Source organism: Colletotrichum destructivum, chromosome 1, assembly GCF_034447905.1.
Source record: "Colletotrichum destructivum chromosome 1, complete sequence".
Classification (NCBI taxonomy): domain Eukaryota; kingdom Fungi; phylum Ascomycota; class Sordariomycetes; order Glomerellales; family Glomerellaceae; genus Colletotrichum; species Colletotrichum destructivum.
This window is the reverse complement of record NC_085896.1, coordinates 3,216,959-3,234,960: the sequence shown is the minus strand read 5'-3', so window position 1 is coordinate 3,234,960 and position 18,002 is coordinate 3,216,959. Positions and strand designations below refer to the sequence as shown.

General features: G+C 56.3%; 6 protein-coding genes across 6 annotated transcripts; 2 read left to right on the top strand and 4 right to left on the bottom strand.

Annotated features, from left to right (window-relative positions):
- The first annotated feature begins 21 nt into the window (after positions 1–21).
- CDEST_00975 (Putative major facilitator superfamily, MFS transporter superfamily) lies at positions 22–2,147 on the top strand. Its single transcript, XM_062917134.1, has 3 exons — positions 22–625; positions 684–1,209; positions 1,258–2,147. Exons 1-3 carry the CDS (start codon positions 243–245, stop codon positions 2,095–2,097), a joined length of 1,749 nt encoding a protein of 582 aa, XP_062773185.1. The 5' UTR covers positions 22–242; the 3' UTR covers positions 2,098–2,147.
- Positions 2,148–2,285: 138 nt separating this feature from the next.
- On the bottom strand, positions 2,286–2,994 carry CDEST_00974 (uncharacterized protein; the record flags this gene model as incomplete). The annotated part of the gene is made up of 2 exons (XM_062917133.1): positions 2,286–2,741; positions 2,808–2,994. 2 exons carry the CDS (start codon positions 2,992–2,994, stop codon positions 2,287–2,289), a joined length of 642 nt encoding a protein of 213 aa, XP_062773184.1. The 3' UTR covers position 2,286.
- Positions 2,995–4,006: 1,012 nt separating this feature from the next.
- On the bottom strand, positions 4,007–6,224 carry CDEST_00973 (Putative hyaluronan/mRNA-binding protein). Its single transcript, XM_062917132.1, has 6 exons — positions 6,021–6,224; positions 5,803–5,821; positions 5,567–5,728; positions 5,371–5,475; positions 5,229–5,286; positions 4,007–5,175 (listed from the first exon to the last, which is right to left on the bottom strand). Exons 1-6 carry the CDS (start codon positions 6,036–6,038, stop codon positions 4,548–4,550), a joined length of 990 nt encoding a protein of 329 aa, XP_062773183.1. The 5' UTR covers positions 6,039–6,224; the 3' UTR covers positions 4,007–4,547.
- A 445-nt stretch (positions 6,225–6,669) lies between these two features.
- On the top strand, positions 6,670–7,197 carry CDEST_00972 (uncharacterized protein; the record flags this gene model as incomplete). The annotated part of the gene is made up of 1 exon (XM_062917131.1): positions 6,670–7,197. Exon 1 carries the CDS (start codon positions 6,961–6,963, stop codon positions 7,195–7,197), a length of 237 nt encoding a protein of 78 aa, XP_062773182.1. The 5' UTR covers positions 6,670–6,960.
- Positions 7,198–8,368: 1,171 nt separating this feature from the next.
- CDEST_00971 (Putative carbohydrate-binding WSC) lies at positions 8,369–10,603 on the bottom strand. The gene is made up of 2 exons (XM_062917130.1): positions 10,156–10,603; positions 8,369–10,097 (listed from the first exon to the last, which is right to left on the bottom strand). The coding sequence occupies exons 1-2, from the start codon at positions 10,379–10,381 to the stop codon at positions 8,533–8,535; spliced, it is 1,791 nt and encodes a 596-aa protein (XP_062773181.1). The 5' UTR covers positions 10,382–10,603; the 3' UTR covers positions 8,369–8,532.
- Positions 10,604–14,031: 3,428 nt separating this feature from the next.
- Positions 14,032–17,926, bottom strand: CDEST_00970 (Putative proteasome component (PCI) domain, eukaryotic translation initiation factor 3 subunit A). Its single transcript, XM_062917129.1, has 3 exons — positions 17,745–17,926; positions 17,318–17,581; positions 14,032–17,255 (listed from the first exon to the last, which is right to left on the bottom strand). Exons 1-3 carry the CDS (start codon positions 17,745–17,747, stop codon positions 14,304–14,306), a joined length of 3,219 nt encoding a protein of 1,072 aa, XP_062773180.1. The 5' UTR covers positions 17,748–17,926; the 3' UTR covers positions 14,032–14,303.
- Between the last annotated feature and the right edge of the window lie 76 nt (positions 17,927–18,002).

The window sequence follows — 18,002 nt, the reverse complement described above, 5'->3', positions numbered from 1 at the left end:
ATGCTCACCTGCCGTCACGCACCAACACCCGCTACCGCAGCTACCCACTTCGACATACTAACTTTCTCCCTTGTGATCAACAACAAACAAAACCGCCAGCCCACCTCTATTTCCCTCTTAACATATCTTATCCCGCCCGTCGCGAGATGTAAGCTTAGGTCTAAACGGTGGTCAGGGCTAAATAACGACAATCACCTCGATTGCCCGGCACGACACCTACTACTGCGCTTGATATCCTCATCATGGCGATTCTCTCCCGTTACCTGCCCTTCTCTGAGGCGACTTCGACCCTGCAAGCAGTGACATACCTTCTCGGCATCTCTCTCTTCTCCATTTCCTTTCTTGTCTTCCTCAACAGCAGCATATCCTTTGTCATTACCGACCTAATTGGCGTCAAGGATGGCGTCGGCGACGTTGTCGGCACCCTCGGCTTCGTCGACGAGCTCGTTGCGCTCATCGCATGTCCGGTCTGGGGATTGGTCTCGGATCGCCTCGGTGTGAGATGGGTGGCCGTCATCGGATACGCCGTCATTGGCGCGGCTTTGATCCTGTTCGTGCAGGCGAAGAATGTATATCCGCAACTGCTTCTGGCGCGCATCTTCTTTGCCATCGGTGCGACAGCCGCGTAAGTGCCTAGCAAACGGCATCTTGGACGGATGCATGGGCTGACACTTCTTACTTAGCGCCACCATGGTCACTGCTATCTTGCCCTCTCTCACGGATGATGGCAACGATTCCGACAGCTCCGCCGACGTTGCGAACAAGCCAGCCCACAACCCCCGAAACAGCGTTGCTATGTCACTCGAGTCTGACATGACCATTACTCCGGCACGGTTCCACAATACCAGCGGAAACGGTCAGGCAGCGTCGGCAAGCGAGAGGGAAGAAGCGAAGGCCGGCAAGCCCTCGGCACTGGCGGGCTATGTTGGACTATTTACGGGATGTGGCGCACTGGTTGCGCTTTCGTTATTCCTCCCGCTCCCAGCTCGCTTCGGCGAGATTGACGGTGTCACCTCCGCCGATGCTGTAGCAGACAGTTTTTATGTGGTCGGGGTAGTGGCATTCGTTGTGGCAGTCTTTGTCTTCTTTGGGCTGAAAAACCTGAAGGGTGAGGAAGGCAAGGGCTGGGGCGTTCTTCTTGGGCTCAAGACCAATTCGAGTTCGGAGGGCGACTCTGAAGAGCATGGATCATACCACCCGACACGGCCGGTAAATTGCCCCATCACAAGCTCACGAGAGCCTACTGACAGTTTGCAGAAAGTATTGCCATATTTCCGTCTGTTGCGAGATTCCGTCACACTCGGTTTCACGGATTCTCAAATCGCCCTTGGATATCTGGGCGGCTTCGTGGCCCGGGCTTCTACCGTTGCCATCTCGCTTTTCATACCTCTCTACATCAACACATACTACATCAGTAACGGATTCTGTCATGGTTCTCCACATGATCCTTCTCCGGAACTGAAGAAGGAGTGCCGGGCGGCCTATATTCTTTCATCCATTCTGACAGGCGTCGCCCAATTGTTCGGCTTGTTTGCCGCGCCATTGTTTGGCTACTTTAACAGGAGACGCGGCCGCCTCAACTACCCGATCCTCATCGCGACCGCATTCGGAATCGTCGGCTACATCTCCCTCCCTCAGCTACAGAGCCCGGAATACAAGAATGTCGATGGCCGAGGTGGCAGCCCGGCCATCTTCGCCATTGTGATTATGCTTGGCATTAGCCAGATTGGCGCCATTGTCTGTAGTTTGGGGTTCCTCGGCCGCGGCGTTCTTACCGCAGATATTCCCAAATCACAGATCATTGACACCGTCGAGGACTCGACCGAGGCCATGGAAGCTCCTGGCGAGTCTGCGCCGTTGCTGCAGCACAATGCTAGTGTCGACGCCGTATCCCGAGTGCGGCTCAAGGGTTCCATTGCTGGCATGTATTCTTGGTTTGGCGGAGCGGCAATTCTGCTGCTCACAAAGTTAGGCGGTTACATGTTTGACGCGGTGTCGCACGGCGCGCCCTTCTATATGATGGCATCCTTTAACGCCATCCTCTTCTTGGCCAGCTTAAGCATTGACGCTGCTCGCTTTTACAAAGACAAGCAGTAGATTACGAATTGAAGAAAGCAACACTGAATACACATATTTTTCTGACGCAACCTCTTTTCTCGTCACAGTCTCTCAACATCCCAGTACTCGCACGACCCATACTGCCCCTTGCCCATAACGAATCACACACGAAGTTTCCCTCTACGGTGCTGAATCTGTAATTGGTTTAATTAGATACGTGTTCGTCTTTCAGCTGTGGCGACGGCCTCTGGTCCGTGGATCCTCCTCCGGCTCGTCCTCCTCCGAGATGGGCTTGAGGGCAGTCGACGGAAAACCTGCACGGGGTCTGAACTGAGGCTTGGCCCCGTTCTTTGTCCGTCTCAAATCTTGGGTTTCGTGCCACCGCTCTTGAGATCGTCTCCGGCGCTCCTCGCTAGTCAGGGGCAGCGGCGGCCCGCGAGACGGCAGGATAGTATCAGCCATCCTCCACAGCGTTTTCAACCTACCCAAAGCACTCCGTTCGGGATTCTGCGCTTTTTCGATGGCCCTGGCCCATGCAATGTCATGGGCACTGGGGGTCTCAAAACCTAGGTGTTCCTTCATCGGCTTGAACCTGGCCAGCTTCCTCGTCGGCCGACCCAAGGGCGTCGGTGGGCCAAAAATGTCATATGCCCGGGTCTCATCATTGGGCCCCACGGGCTCTTCTACACGGCGGTCAGCATGGGGTTGTGGGTTCTAGTTGGGGTTGTTGAAGGTGATTGTCTCGCTACCGGTGACGCCGCACGCGTAGCACACGGAGGGGGTCCGCGAGGGGTCGGATTGACGAGGGATGCACAGAAGCCGGCGTAGGATGTCGGGGCGCTCTCGGACATTGCGGGCTTTGTGGCAGACGGCACAGGGATTGATCTTCGTCCACGGACCGGATGGGGCTTCAGGGTTGTAGATGATGCGAGGCATGTTTTCTTTCGAGGAGGTGGAATATGCCGGCGTTGCGAGGGTCGCTGTATCTGTCTATGAATCTTGACTATGTTGGCCGTGAGCAATACTGTTTTCGCATCGTTGAGAATCGAGAGGTTCCTCACACTCTTTAAATGCTGTTCATAAGCAACATTCAAGTCGTTGATCAGACTGCAGTCAAGAGGTCCTCGGCCCTTGGACCTCTCAATACAAAGGGCAGGTTAGGACAATCCCATAGCCAACTTGTTCGACAACGCTTTGTCACCCGATCCGAGAGGGACGGCGGTCACAAGGTTAAGGTCTTTGTGGAGGAGAACAGCTTATTCGCCTTGTGGTGCTTCGGGTTTGTGTTCGAGAGGGCCGGGTTTTACAACTCGGGGTGCTTGGGGTGCTGCGTGGAACCGGGTGTTCATGGTGGCCGTGTTGTTACAGACGGTGAATTGAAGAAACCATGATTGCTTGGAAGATGGCGGCCAGGGCTGCGGTTCCAGACATGGGCCAAAAAAATGGTTGACTCGCCCTTGAGCAGTTCCACCTCATTGAACCATCATGTGGCTCTGCCATGTCGGAGTTGAAATCAATCATAGCCCGTGTAGCGCCGATGGAATACAGGTCTGCCAGAGATTCTTGGGGAATAAAGAATGGCATCTCTCGCTGCTCGATGGATGTACTTGCTGTCTAGCCTACATTGTGTCAATTCTCCGTGAATTTGGATGAACAAGCCTTTTGAACTTCGACGAGGAGGGCACTCCCCGAGATCAGGCGAAAGAACTACATTGTTAGGGGCAATTTGATTGCCGCAGCAATACCTCGGTATTCAAACATGACTTTAGGAGTGACATGCGCATTCTCTCTCTCTCGCTGTTTTCTCCTCACGCCTGCGGGCAGCCACTCAATCCGGGTTTGATATCTGCCCCCAAACCGCGTGCTACGAAGCAGGCTCCAAGCACAAACGACGGCAAGGCACATGTCATGTAGGCCAATGCAGGCTCTTGTTGTAGGTCGACCTCGTGTGCGGCTCACTAGCAAGCATTCGCGAAGGACAAGGCGGGAGACGAACTAACTTCCACTGACTTCATGTCTATCTCGTCGTATCTTGATTCGCTGAAAGCGGTAGCATTATGCGTGACGAGCGGAAAAAGACCGTGAAGCAGATGTCGAGGCGCCATCATGGGAAGCATGAAGTTATCCGAGTTAACCATTTCTTTCCCAACCGTAGGTCAAACCTTTTCATTTACACCCAGAACCAACGCAATCAGCAACAGGCCAGAGGCCGTTTTTTTAGAAACCATGCAAAAGAGACCATTTTTGACTTTTTTGAACGATACCGTCCTTGAGTACCTAGATGAAAAAAAGCCTTTCATTTATCGTGCATCGACCGAAAATCAGTCGGCCCAGTCCTCGGAATCCTTGACGCAACCATCCTTCTGCAAATTTTCTCCGAAAACTGGCCCTTCCCTTCCGTTCTCCATCGATGACTAGAGCGGAACTATGTGTCTGAGCACATTCTTGCCTATATGTGGGCGGATATAGGTGCTGGGTGGCGTGGGCTTTTATTTGCCGCCGAGGCTGGGGAACGCAGACTCGTCCTTAGTGTTGATCTGCGCACCACCCTCACGACGACCACCACGAGGGGCACCGCCGGCGCGGGGAGCGCCGCCACGGGGGCCATCGCCACGGCCGCGGCCGCCACGGTCGCCACGGTCACCACCGCGAGCACCGCCGCGAGCACCGCCGCGAGCACCACCACGGGCGCCGCCACGGGGGCCGCCATGGGAGCGCTCAGGCTCGACGTAACGCTGGTCGATATCCAAAAGCTGCTTGGTCTTGCGCTCACGCTCGCGCTTGGTCTTGCCGCCGGTACCGATCATGAAGGTGTCCTCGTCATCGCGGGCGACCTCCTTGGCGTTGGCCCACTCCTTCTTGAGCTTGGTACCCTCGTTGGCCTTGCGCACCTCAGTGTTGCCCTCGAGAGCAAGCTTCTTCTCAGCCAGCTGGGCGAGGTAGTCGGTGTAGGAGATGTGCTTGTCCTCAGGCTCCTCGGGCTCGACGGGAGCAGCGGCCTCGGCCTCGGCATCCTTGGCCTCGGCCTGGGCGATGGCCTCACCGGCCTGCTCGTCCTTGCGCTCGGCATCGCCCTCAGTGGCGCCCCAAGACTGGGCAGCCTGCTTCTCGGAACCGCTACGGCATGTCAGCACGGAGGAAAGTGCCAGCGGGGTGGGTTTAAAGTTTACCTGGCGAGGCCCTTGGACTGGCGGTCGTCACGCTCACGAGGGAAGCGGCCACCGCGGCCTAAATTGGTGTTAATATGACTTAACGCCTTGATTGACCCTGCATTCAACGCTAGAGCCAAGCAAGCGAAGGGTAGACACATACCTCCACGGACGCGGGCACCATAGCCACCACGAGGGCCGCCTCTGGCAGGCTCGTCGGTGGTCTTGCCACGGTTACGGTCGCTGCCAGCACCGCGGTCACGGAAGGCTGCCGTCAAAGAATCGAGTCAGCGGGCCCAAGCACAAAGCGGGGTCTGCGTGTCCGAGGGCCGCAGATGATGATTGATGAATCGACTTACCGGCCTCGTTGCCAGAGGCATTGTTGCGGCGGGGAGCACCGGTGTTACCGGCGGCGGCACGGGAAGGAGCCTCGGGCTCGACACCGCGCTTGGTAGAACGCATGGTGGTCTTCTCAACCGTCTTCACGGGCGCCTGAGGAGTGTCATCTTCGGCATCGTTGCCTGTTGTGCGTGGTTAGGGCATGGTTCAGTCGGGGAGTTCGTCGGGCATCGCTGTTAATCGAGGAGAGTCATACCGAGGAGCTCGAACAGGTTCTGTAGGGGGTAGTTGTTAGTTGAGATCTTGAAGCCGAGCAGCATGAACGAGGTAGCATATCGTGGGTGATGGCGTGAGGAATGACGACGCCGACGAGGTCGACGCACACACAAAACAAACACGCCCACACAACGACGAAGTCGAAAAGCAACGACCGATAACAAATCCAAAGTACTGAGGGAAAAGAGCGAAGCTCACCTTGCTTGCGACCGACATCTTGTCGCCTGGATTGTGGTGTACAATAGCGACCTAGTCTAGGATGATGATTGGGGTAAGAGACAAGGTTAGAACACCATGACCTGGCGGTGGTGGTGATGCTCAATGGGGGGTATGGGACCAATTGGTGCCGGTGCTGTGGTGATGTTACGGATGGGGACTCTCAGGTGAAGAAACTGCGCGATGGGGCACTGAGGAGGGGGGGAGGTTCTGAATGGGACAAATCACAGCACCAGCACACAACACTCGGGGGGGTAGAGAGTGACGGGGGGGAAAAGCACGGAGCAAATTAGGTCAGGAAGCCAGGGCACGCCAGCTCTGCCTCCAATCGGAGGCCGCCATTGCGCACAGCATGGACGGTGCAGGCGCTGTAATGAGAGAGAGAGAGAGCGGCCGTAGGGGCCTCCTCCCGGGCTATGTTCCAGCGTGTGAGATCATCGTTTGCATTGCGGGTTGCGTGCTCGCTTAACAATTCTTTCCGACCTCCATTTTTGTGTGTCGGTCCTGCCCTTTCCAGTATTCACAACCTGCCTTTTTTAGGGTTCTAGACGCGCCTGCCTTCCCTTCCCCCCTCCCCACCCGTGGCCCTTTTCTGCCCGTCAAGCTTTGGCTCACCTTAGCCCGGACCGGCCTAATGGCCTCGGTGAATCTTAGGTCCCGGCCCCCGGATCTCCAGCATCGTCTGATTGATGTATCACCAAACAGCCGTCACCGCTGGCTACGAGAGCTGCTGCGAGAGGGAGGGGCGGGATCCTCGGCACGTTTCTATATCGTCCCTTGACTAGACGGTTATGGGTCCCCATGCCCATCTCCGTACTGTACGGGCCCCAAACCCGAGCACAAACTCTCTCCTTCGTATTTGTTGCTGCCGCTGGTGCTGGTTCCTGGCTGTTCCGTACTGCGGACGAGACCAAGACCGCTCATGTCTTTGAAAGGAGGGAGGAGCATAGGCGAGCGAGAAAGGAAGCTCGGTGCACCTCTTTGCCATGACCTCCGAGCTCCTGAAACCCCAGCTGCTGGTCGAGACAGACCGTTTCCCCGGGCTGCGAGATGCATGGTAAGCCTCGGTGTCTGCCCGACGCCGGGCCAATGCCATCTGAGCGCAGGAATTGCTCCACAGCACAAAGCTGGGGAAAACTCAATCCGTATCTGGCCCTAAGGGGGGGGGGGGGTTCGGGTTACAAGGTGAACGACAACGTATGCAGTACCAGCAGGTTCAGACATGTATATCATCGTGCACCTCCTTAGATGCCACCCGTTCGGTCTCAGGAGCAAGATACTCAGGCAGTTGTTCTGTGTTGCGACAACTCAAATTGTCATGATTTGCACTCATCAATGTTCTGACATGAGGGAACGAAGGAGTTGTGATCCGGTCCTTGTTGAATTAAATACCATAATGTCGAAAGTGTGACAATCGGTAGGACAGATAATCATATTCTTTCTAGCATGGCTTTGACTGCACACGCTCTCAGGCGATTCAACTTAACAAAATCACTTGCGGTTTTGGTATTATACTTGACAGGCGGATAACGCTGCTGTCAACACAATTGCAGTGTCAGCTTAGAACAAACAGCACAAAAGCATCCACCCAGCACCTACGACGTCTGGTTGAGCGAAGCCTACAAGAAAACATCAGAATCGCAATCAACTACGAAGTACATATGATTTGCTACAAACCCCCTCTTCAACAACAATTACCCCTCCCTCCCAAAAAAAAAATGAAGGAAAAAAAAAAAAAAAACAGGATGACTTTCTCATTATCTTCTGGGAATCGTTGCAGGATAGATTACCAAGCAAGAGTAAAAAATCGTCGATGTTCAGGCGAACACGTACACCTGCAGTGCCAACACTGTGGATCGAACACAGGATCCCCGCATTACAAGTGCGATGCCTTACCACTTGGCCATGCTGGCGGTTGTGCGTTGCATCGCCGGCACTGCATTAGGGATTATGGAGGATTGACGTCCCGACTTCCCCAACGCCCACTGGTCAGAACAGCGCCAACGACACCCAACATGTCTGAGCTACCGAGTACTGTTGTGCGTGATACCCAAAAACATGGCTACAGTTACACACCAGGTTTACACGGCACAAACTTTTTATAAATACCAGGAGATCGGTTGCGGTCCGCGCTGTCTGGTTCAAGGTACCCTTATTGTCTGAGCAGGATTCAAGGTAAGACAGGAAAGATTCAAGGCGAGGGTAATTTAGCAATCATACATGTTCGGCGCCGTTTTATTAACTGGTTGATGGGCAATAACTTCGGTCAGACAAGAAACTTGCTGTACGCTTCACACAAAAGCAAGGAAGATGCGATACGAGTATGAACATCAAGTCGAAGTGTGATTAAAGTGAGAAGAGTAGCTATTAAATACATGTAAGTTTAGACGTAGTTCAAAGAGTGTCAAGTCGCAGCCAACGTTTTGAAAATGCAAACTCCCCGTCTATGGCGTCTATGCGTATGCGTCGTCTCCTATTCAACTGAGTGTGGCGTTTAGTAGCCGGTGGCGAAGGAACCGCACTTGTTGGCAGCGTACGAGTTGCGGTTCTCGATAAGGCAGTCAGTGTACTGGATTTTACACTTGTTGAGGGCGACACTGAAGGTGTCGGCGAAGAACCAGCGCTTGGCGAACTCAGGAGCGCGGGCGTAGACGGCGGCGGCGTCGCGGCGGCCACGACGGTTGTTGTAGGTCTTGCAACCCTGGGCGTAGGTGTTGTTGCACTCGTCGTACTGCTCCTTGCAAGCCTCCTGACAGACGTTGGGGACGTTATTGCGGCCGAAGGACTTGCACTTGCGGGAGTCAGACTCGGTGTAGAGCTTGAACTGATTGCCGGCCTTGAAGTCGTCGGCGACGTCGTTGCAGGTGACGATGGGGATCTCAATGCCACCGACAGGGTTGCCGGGTCCGTAGTTGAACCACCAGCTGCTGGGCTGCTTGCAGACACCAGTAGGAGGAGGAGGGACAATGGTGGTGACCGGGGAGGCGGTCGAGGTGGGCTTGGAGGGGCAGGCGAAGGTAGAGACCGAGGTGGTGCCAGGCTTGTAACCCTTGGGGACCTTCTTACTGTAGCAGTCCTTCTTAGAGCAGGATCCCTTGCCCTTGCAGCTGCTGGAGCAGTAGCTGTTGACGTCGTTGCACCATGCCTTGAACTCCATGCAGCTAGCGGAGCCGGGCCATCCGGCGCCCTTCAGGCAAGCGTTGACCTGGAGCTTGCAGCTGTTGTGAGCCTTGGTGCAGCTGTCGGCATCGTCGAAGTCGGGGAGGTTTTTGTTGCACCAGTTGCCGCAGCCGTACTCGCAAGTGGCCGGAGTCACAATGGTGGTGGTGCAGACCTGAGCAGTGGTCGTCGTCGTGGCAGGCTTGGTGGTGGTCGAAGGAGGAGCCTGGGTAGAGACTGTCGTCGTGGCAGGCTTTGTGGTGGTCGAAGGAGGAGCCTGGGTAGAGACTGTCGTCGAGGTGATGCTGGAAGAGCTGGGGGGAGCACTGCTGGTGGAAGGGATGCTGGCGGTGGAAGAAGAGACCGAGTTCACGGGAGGAACAAAACCGCAGGGCTCAAGAGACCGGAGCTTGCTGGCGACGTAGATCTCGACGTGTCCAGCGCCACCACAGTTCTTGGTGTTGTCTCCCGTGCAGGGCACGTTGCACTTATCCGACGTGGCGGGCTGCGTGTAGTTGCCCATGACTACACCGCAATAGCACTCACCGCCGTACTCAACACCGGCGAAGGGGTAGCCGTCGTCGGCGCAAGCTTGCAGGCAGAGGGCGGGAGTCATGGTGTCGAAGGCAACCTGGTCCTGTCGCTCAGCAATGGTGCGCCCATGATCGGTGTCGTCAGTGTAACAGCCGATAGACTTGAAATCATTGATGCTGACACCGGCAGAAGACGGGAACGTGGGGTCTTGCCAGACGGAGAAGGCTCCATCGCCGCCACACGTCTGAGTGTTATTGGCAGTGCACGGGAAGTTGCAACTGTCCTCATCGAGGAGGGGGCTGTTGACAGTCTGACTGCAGTAGCAGACACCGTGGTAGGTAAGACCAGCATAACGGTAGCTGTTTCCTATCGGGGTGTCAGTCTACCACGTATCCAATGGGCCAAGTGTGTTGGATTAACATACCCTTGCACTCAGCGACACACTTCTCGACAGTGTTCTTGGTCTGGTCGGAGGAGGAGCGGAAGTCAAGAGCGTTCTCGTTCTGGGTACCCTTTTCCTTGAAGCAACCAGCGTAGGCAAAGGGCTGGAAGGCGTCGAGACAGGGCGGCAGCTCCGTGGTAGTCGCGGTGACCTGTGTAAGGAGAGTAGCCGCTGCGAGAGCAGCGAGGGCTCGAACGATGGGAGCCATTGCGAACGATGGTGATGACAGTGGTCTTGAAAGAATGTGGTACTAGTTGCACGCAAACAGGGGGTAAAGAAAGAGCGAATGGCTTCCCGGGTTGGGTTGTAAGTTGATGAGGTGAGGGCAGACCGGGTTGGGAAGCGCGAAAGATCCCCATATATAGTAAAATTTGATCACATAGTCTTCAAGATGGAGGCCTCGATTTGGAGACAGCCCGAGGTTCGAGAGATGCGAGTAGCCACTGATGGGCTGGTGTCAGGTCTCACGGGGATTAACGCCATGATTGTGTCCAAGGATAGAATGAAAGATACGACGAGCGGCCCTAGGACGATGGCACGTTGATTGCTGACCCGCAATTTGATCTCGCACGAACGATATACGGCAAGGTCCAGCTGTATCATAACATTGGCGCCAGACACCGGCGAGCTACATGAAGGTAGGAAAAGGAGGAGTTAGACGCCACCGCGCGAGCATGACGGAGACAAGTCAGAACAGCACGGCAGCAGTCGGGTCAGCCGCCGGTGAGCTTCCACCTGCGCCAGCAGCAGTCTTTGCATGCTGTGTCGGCATCGGCCAAACTCTTTCGGGTTAAGAGGCGACTGACGGTTGAGGGGTGACGATGCTGGGATACCCGCCAATTTGGGCCGGTCGGGCGACCAGGGAGAATGGCCAAGTGTCCGAGCATGGAGTGAGCCTACGCCAGATGTAGCATGGACAGAAAGTGAAGGGCGGGGGGCCAGGCCCTTTCCGGTCGGCGGGAGTCGTCGGATGATGCTGTGACGGTGGGACAACAGAGAGAGAGAGAGAGGGTCGTGACTAAGGACGCCTCAAACACACAAAGAGTTGTCGGGAAGGAAACAAAACAAACCCCGGAGGGACCGGGGTGCTTCCTAAACGGGAAAGAGACAAGACCCATCCGCGGAGACAATGCTCAGTTCCATTGGCGTAGCTAAGGTTAAGCTCAGTCCATCCCGCCCCATCGGCCACAAGCGAATAAGGGGGGGAGGGGGCTTGGGGGAGAAAGGAGAGCAGAGCCCGTACCTGCATTAGCCTCAACTTCCTCTCTTCGACTGGCAACTGCTAGACTGTTAATCTCTCGCTCGCTTCCGCGCCAAAACCTCCCAGAGCTGCCCCTAATCCATTATTGGAGTTTTTGCTTCATGCATGCCGCCAGATTCAATTTCTCGTGGAATTGCCTCCAGCTAGTGCAACACACCCACCCAGACCGAACGTGGGCCAACATGCTGCCTTTCCTTTCGTCGAAGCTGAGTTAGGGGTAAACGCCTCTGCTAAGAATATCTTTGTCATCGCGTGTCTTTGGAAGACGACCGACGCAATGCCCAGAGGCCTCACTCGTCGACCCGGTCCTCTTGTCCTCACCGCAAAGGAAGCTGGCAAGTACTCTGACTCGAGCCGTGACCTTCGCCCTGCTACAGCTCTCCTTCACCCTTCCGAGTCATGCCAGTTTCCAGCCAGTCTCGATCAACACAGAGCCAACATCGGACCAAATTCGCGCAGCTCGTACGCCCAGCCAGGCCCCCGTCTGTCAACATCCGCACCGCAACTGCGTCATACAAATATGCTGATTGCAGTGTGGTTGCAATATTGATATCTACTCCGGGTTTTCGACCAGGGGACCGGGATATGGGTCAAGGAAAGTTCTCCGTGTTCTCTTGGCGTTGCCGTCAGAAGAAACAAATGCACGGCCTTCCCAGAGTCCAGTCGCTTGGACGAATATTGACGTCGATGCAACGTTCCCGGTGCTTGAACGGGAACACCAGAAACCTCAGACGAACACATCGACGTGTGCTCTGGCATCCGCTCGCTCAACCCTCGCGCTCCGTGCCTCGTGTTCATTTTCTGGCAACTTGGTCTGAAGCGTCGATGCGGGCGGTGAACCGCGCAAATACTGGGTGGTTGATCCTATGCGGGGTGGGCCGTTAGTCAAGTTGGCGATACTCGAGACTCGGACTCAAAGGAAGGGCACTCCCAAGTCAGGCCTTCAGAGGTCGGCTGCCTCGTCAGATTATTGGCCGCTAGTAGGGCTGTCAGGCTGCCTGCCAACTTAAATACGCGATGGTCCAGACACAGGCCCCTTAACTGCAGGCGAGCACGGCTAGACCCTCAGCTGCATACCTCCAACCGAGGAGACCCGACTGCTCGGGGTGCCACCATCGTCCGGGATACGAGACACACTGCGAATCCGCGGGTCTGTACTGTTTACAGCGGCTCGCTCGAGCTATAAACAAACCGTCACTACTCCATTGTGGGCTCTGTGACTTTACACGTTACGGTAGACGATTGAAACATGGCGATATTTCGCCTACTCAAGTCCCGTGAGGTCAGATCGGGTCTTGATGCAACTCGACTGTACTAGATACCCATGCCACTGTACCTGCCGTTCCCTTTGACAGTCAACTACCATGCTTCCAACAGAGATACCTCCCGGCCTCGAGGCGTTTTCGAACCCGAGCGGTCGGCACTCCAGTGAGAGCTGCTGAATGTGATCGCTTACGTAAATGCTTGTGGTACTAGACACAATAGATCTTGTGTCAATGCATCCGAGCCAGCTCAACATTCAGATGATGTTTGCTGGAAATACTGCCATCCCATGCAGACCGCTGCCGTCACAACAAAGACCAAAAATCCGTCCGTGGCAACGAACCCTTGGTGCAGGTAGGAGTTTTATCGACTCCTTCTCACCATCTGAAAACAAAGACTCGACCAGAAAAGCCGCGCCCCTCAACACCCGTCTACGGCGTCGGTCCAATGCCAATGCAGCCAGGCCAAGGATGCACACCTGAAAAAGCCGCTACCCACCACTCTGCCCGACCACTGAGATACGCCGACTAGACAAAGTGCTAAGCCGGGCGAGGTCAAGCACAAGTTTGTGGCTGCTCAAACAGTTCTCACCCCAAGGATCCCCAAGCTCCTGAATCTAAGCTTATTGTGAACCGTCTTGGGACGGGTTCTCTTCTGGCCTCGAAAAAGCATCGACCTCCATGATAATCTTATCTTCACCCCCTACGTTCTTTCTTCCCCTTATGTTGACATTCCCCGACCAAATCTCGCTCGTATGGATGAAGACGAGAGCTGAAAAATGAGGCCCGACTCATTGCACAAAAGCCCACGAGGCTTATTAAGATCTCTTCGAGGCTGCAGAGGTGCCTCTCCCGGCCATGGAAAGTGTCCGTAGTCTAGACTCCAGAAGGATCGTCAAGACCGCTACTTGCTCGTCCCGAGCGGAGTCGCCGGAGCGAGACGTCTGGCTCTGACAGGCCGGCGACATTCGTCTTGGCGTGCCTGAGTTGGTCGGTTTTCTAGTATTTCAAGCTACCTGGACGTTAATGTTGTTGGATTCGATTCCCCAGTGTAGTCCCCTGACAAGAGGCACTCAAGCACGCTAAGCTGCCTCGCTGCCTCGCTGCCGCCCTCCAGTGCCAGGTTGTACACCGCCTCGGAGCTCATCACTTGACTCCCGAAAGCGACAAGTAGCCCCCCCCCCTTTTCCATTTCTCTTTCTCATGGCTCATTAACAAATGCTTGGGCGTGCAACAGTCTCGGGTTACGGCAAGTCGCCTTCTCGCACCAAAGGTACCCATGATATCGATCGACCCTTCACGCGAATGGGGCTATGAGACCAGAACAAGGTTTATACGAGTGCAAAATTTGAATTCGAGCAAGAAGCTATGCCAAAAAGTCATGTCACGTTTCACCCCCGTCCTGATCGACGTTTAAAGGCCATCTGTTACTTCCATTCTAGCTTCCCCCCGCTGTAAGAAGGGAAACCATCCTCGTTCCGGGGGGGCTCTAGAGTACATCCTTTTTAAAACAACTTCCTGCCTAACCTAGAACGCCGATGCAGACTGAAGTAACCACTCTTCGTTCTCCCGTTTTCCACGATGACAGACCATATCCCTCAAGACGTTTAGGCCTTGTCGCGAAGGTGACGGGGAACCCACTTGCCCGGAGCACCCGACGGCTTAAGGGGCTCCGCGGGCGTCGCGGGCGAGCCGGTGCGCTCGGGTCCAGGGCGGCCGTTCTCGCGGTCGTCACGGCTAGAGCCGCCCCGGTCGAAGGAGGCCCCGCCGCCGGCGCGGGGTGGGGGCGCGCTGTCGCTGGCACCACCGGCGCTGGCCCGGGCGGCCTCACGCTCACGCCAGCTTGGTTTGTTGCCGGCGAGGTTGAGGCGGGGCGGGCCGCCGGCACTTGGGCGGTCGCCAGACTCGGTACGCTCCACGGGGGCACGAACCGGAGGTGCGCGGGCGGGAGGGGCTGAGTCTGCGTTGGCGGGCGAGGTGGGCTTGGCGGCGGCCTCGCGCTCGCGCCACTTGCCGGCACCGGGCAGGTTGAGCGGGCGACGGCCCTCGGGAACAGAGGACTCGGCACCACGCTCGGGCACGCGGGAAGGCGGTGCCGTCCGCTGGGCTTCTCTCTCGGCCTTGCGACGAGCCAAAGCCTCCTCCTCGCGTCTCGCCTGGAGAGCGGCCTTCTCCAGACCCTCCTGGCGCTCCTGTTCGCGCTGCTCCTTGAGACGCTGCATCTCGGCTCTCTTGGCCTCGGCACGCTTCTCCTGCTCCTCCTTCTCCTTGGCAGCACGCTCTTCGGCCTCCCGCAGGACTCTCTCTTGCTCTTCGCGCTCGCGCTTCTCGCGGAGCTTGCGCTCGCGGTACTCCTTCTTGCGCGCGGCGATCTGCTTCTCCAACTCTCTCTCTGCGTCTCTGCGACGCTTCTCGAACTCGTCGCGGCGACGTTCGTGAAGGTTGGCGCGGAAAGACTCGTACTCGGGCATGAGACGGGTCAGACGGTGCTTGAGCTCGACGCTCTCCTTGTGCTTGATCTCGGCCTCCTTCAGCGTCTGGGCCTTGACAGCCTCGTACGTAGCGCGGTCCTTCTCGATCTGCTTCTGGTAGTCTTCGCCCAGCTTCTTGGCTTCCTCCTTTCTGAACGCACGCTCCAAGTGGTCGATACGCTTCCAGACGATACGGAGCTTCTCGTTAACATCGTTCTTCTCGCGCTTGAGCTGCTCTAATTTGATGGCGTGAATGGCTCCGGAGTCGAGGTTGTCAAGGTTCTCCAAGTCCAGATCGATGGTCTTGGTGCCGATCTTGAGATCGGCGATCTGCTTCTTCAGCTCCTCCTTGCGGACGCGATCACGCTCAGCCTTCATGCGCTTTTCCTCACGCTCCTTCTGCTCTGCAGCGAGGCGCTTGTCCTCAGCCTCCTGGAGCAGTTGCTCACGGAGACGCTTCTGGCGGGCGTTCTCCTTCTCCTTGCGAGCCTGAGCCTCAGAAGCCTCCTCCTTGCGCTTCTGGATAATATCTTTCCGGGCGAGGATGGCGTGGTGCTCCTGCTCGGCACCAGCACGAGCACGCTCAAGAGCAGCTTCCCTAGCGGCAACCAGGGACTGGTTGTAGCTGGGGTCGATGTAGAAGCAGGTGGTGTGAAGAGACTTGACAAGACGAGTGAGCTGAGAGCGGACGATCTCGGAAGGAGTGCTCTGGAGACGCTGAACGGAGCTACCGTCGGCCTCGGCGGAGCCAGCGGCGGCACCGGCGTGAGCAGCCTTGGCGGAAGAGAAGACATCATTGTCGAAGCTTAGGACACCGGTGGCATGGTCCATGCGGATGGCCAGGTCACCCTTCTTGTTACCGTTCATGATGAACTTCTCGATGGTGCCACGAGTAACCTGGAAGGGCTCGGGAAATTGGGCCAGACGTTCAACAAAGCCTAAGTCAACGGTCTCGTACACCTGGGACAGCTGCTGGAAAAGTCTGGTGAGGATGACCTGCTGAAGAGGCAGAATGTACTTCTCCATCTCGGCATCCGCGCCGATCTTGGTCAGGATGGGAGAGATCTTCTCGCAAATGGAGAGGGGATGGAAGTCAACTTCAAGGATGTTGTAGAGGTCGCGAATCTCGGGACGGGCACGCTTCAGCATCTGCTTAGCAAGGGCGTCGCGGAAGAGGCCGGCACGGGTAGGGGCCTGGCCCATACCGAGGAGGTGGGTGAGACGAGCGTTTTTGTTCTTTCTCGACTCGTCAAAGTCAACCATGGCACCGCGGGAGCGAGTGGTGCTGATGACGGGAATAGCGAGAGCGGACAACAGCACAAACGAGGCAGCTTTCTGAAGGTCGTTCTCGGTAGCCGGAGGGTTGTCGGCCTTCTTACCCTGTCCACTAGCAACGACGGCAGCGGACTGGCGCAGAAGGGTGTAGTATCTGGACCAAGCGGCAGCATGGAAGAGGTAGTTCTCTCCAACGAGGAAGATACGGGTAAGCTTCTCGTAGTAGTTCGCCATCATAATATTCTTGGGAGGGCGCTTGCTGAGGTTGAGCAAGGTATGGATGTCCTCGACGGAACGGAAGGCCTCTTGCCAGAGCTCGAGCTCGACGGCAACATTGAGCTGCTGGAAACGGGTCTCCAAGTGACGCTGGAGGGTGTCGGGATCGCTCAGATTGATGGCGTGCATCTGGGCCGAATACTTGGCGGCGGTCTGGACATGGTTGCGGAGCAGCTCGCAGAGTCTGCGGAACTCGGTCTTCCTGGTGTACTTGAGGCAGAAATCGAAGGCCTGCATGGCCGTGCTCTGATAGAGGACCTCGAGACGAGCATTGTTGCGGAGGATGTCGAGGACGGTACGGTAAGCCTCCCAGAGGAACTTGAGCCACGGGGTGACGATGGCACGGTCAGTACGATCGCGGGACTGCTCGCCGGAGACGGTGGCGAGGAGGATAGACTCGGGGGTTTCGCTAGCCTCCAGGTCGTCGACATTGGTGGTGGAGGTGTTAGCCTCGATGCTGGACTGGACCTCGTCGGCCTTGGCCTGGGCGGCGGTCACCTTCTCGGCGGCGAGCTCGATGAACTTCTTGAGAACCAGCTGTACGTAGCTTGTTAGTGACAGTTGCCCTGACTAATGCCCGCGACAACAAGATGACCGACCTCGATGGTTCCGACGTTGGTGTTCTGACTGATGTTCTTGTACTGGTACAGGGCATCCTTGGCCAGCTTTCCCTTCTTCTGCTCGACGGAAAGCTCGACCAACAGGAGCATCACCGGCTCCAACGACGCGATGGGAACATTTCGGCTTCGCTTCGAGGTGATGTGCTCGTGGAGGAGGGTCAAGGCGGCGGGGACCTGGTTGACGCCGATGAGCTCGTGGGCGCGCTTCAGAACATTTTCGGGCTTCTGGTGGGGTGGAGGAGGCTGTAGTAGATTGTCAATACTCCATTCTACATCTGTCGCAAAGGAAGATGACGCCTCGTGGCATCAAAGTGAAAGAGAGTCAGAGAGAGGGGTAGCGTCAAGACTGGGCGGAGAATTTCTTGGGCGCCGGGTCGGGAGAGACCTTGGGAGCGATATGACTCACCATAATGGGCAACCTCCTCTGCGGGAAAACGGTATTCTCGAGAGGGTCTCTGGTATGAGGAGTTGCGAGCGCAAGCCTTTGAGTGCGAGCGGGATATTGACTTGGCTGTCGCTCGAGTTGCGTTTTGGCGTTGCTGAATAGAGGCGGATCACGACCAAAGGAATTTTTCAATTTCGTGTGTGGCCGCTATGCGAGTCCTGAGGGGCTGGAGAGTCCGTGCACGACGGGAAACAGATGTCACGTGATGCTGAGATTATG

Coding starts and splice junctions, on each gene's coding strand:
- CDEST_00975 (XM_062917134.1), top strand. CDS start 243: ATGGCGATTCTCTCCCGTTACCTGCCCTTCTCTGAGGCGACTTCGACC. Junction 626..683: donor GCCATCGGTGCGACAGCCGC/GTAAGTGCCTAG, acceptor CTTCTTACTTAG/CGCCACCATGGTCACTGCTA. Junction 1,210..1,257: donor CATACCACCCGACACGGCCG/GTAAATTGCCCC, acceptor GACAGTTTGCAG/AAAGTATTGCCATATTTCCG.
- CDEST_00973 (XM_062917132.1), bottom strand. Junction 5,476..5,566: donor TGCCTCTGGCAACGAGGCCG/GTAAGTCGATTC, acceptor CTTTGACGGCAG/CCTTCCGTGACCGCGGTGCT. Junction 5,176..5,228: donor CAGTCCAAGGGCCTCGCCAG/GTAAACTTTAAA, acceptor GACATGCCGTAG/CGGTTCCGAGAAGCAGGCTG.
- CDEST_00971 (XM_062917130.1), bottom strand. CDS start 10,381: ATGGCTCCCATCGTTCGAGCCCTCGCTGCTCTCGCAGCGGCTACTCTC. Junction 10,098..10,155: donor GTGTGTCGCTGAGTGCAAGG/GTATGTTAATCC, acceptor ACACCCCGATAG/GAAACAGCTACCGTTATGCT.
- CDEST_00970 (XM_062917129.1), bottom strand. Junction 17,256..17,317: donor CCAACGTCGGAACCATCGAG/GTCGGTCATCTT, acceptor AGCTACGTACAG/CTGGTTCTCAAGAAGTTCAT.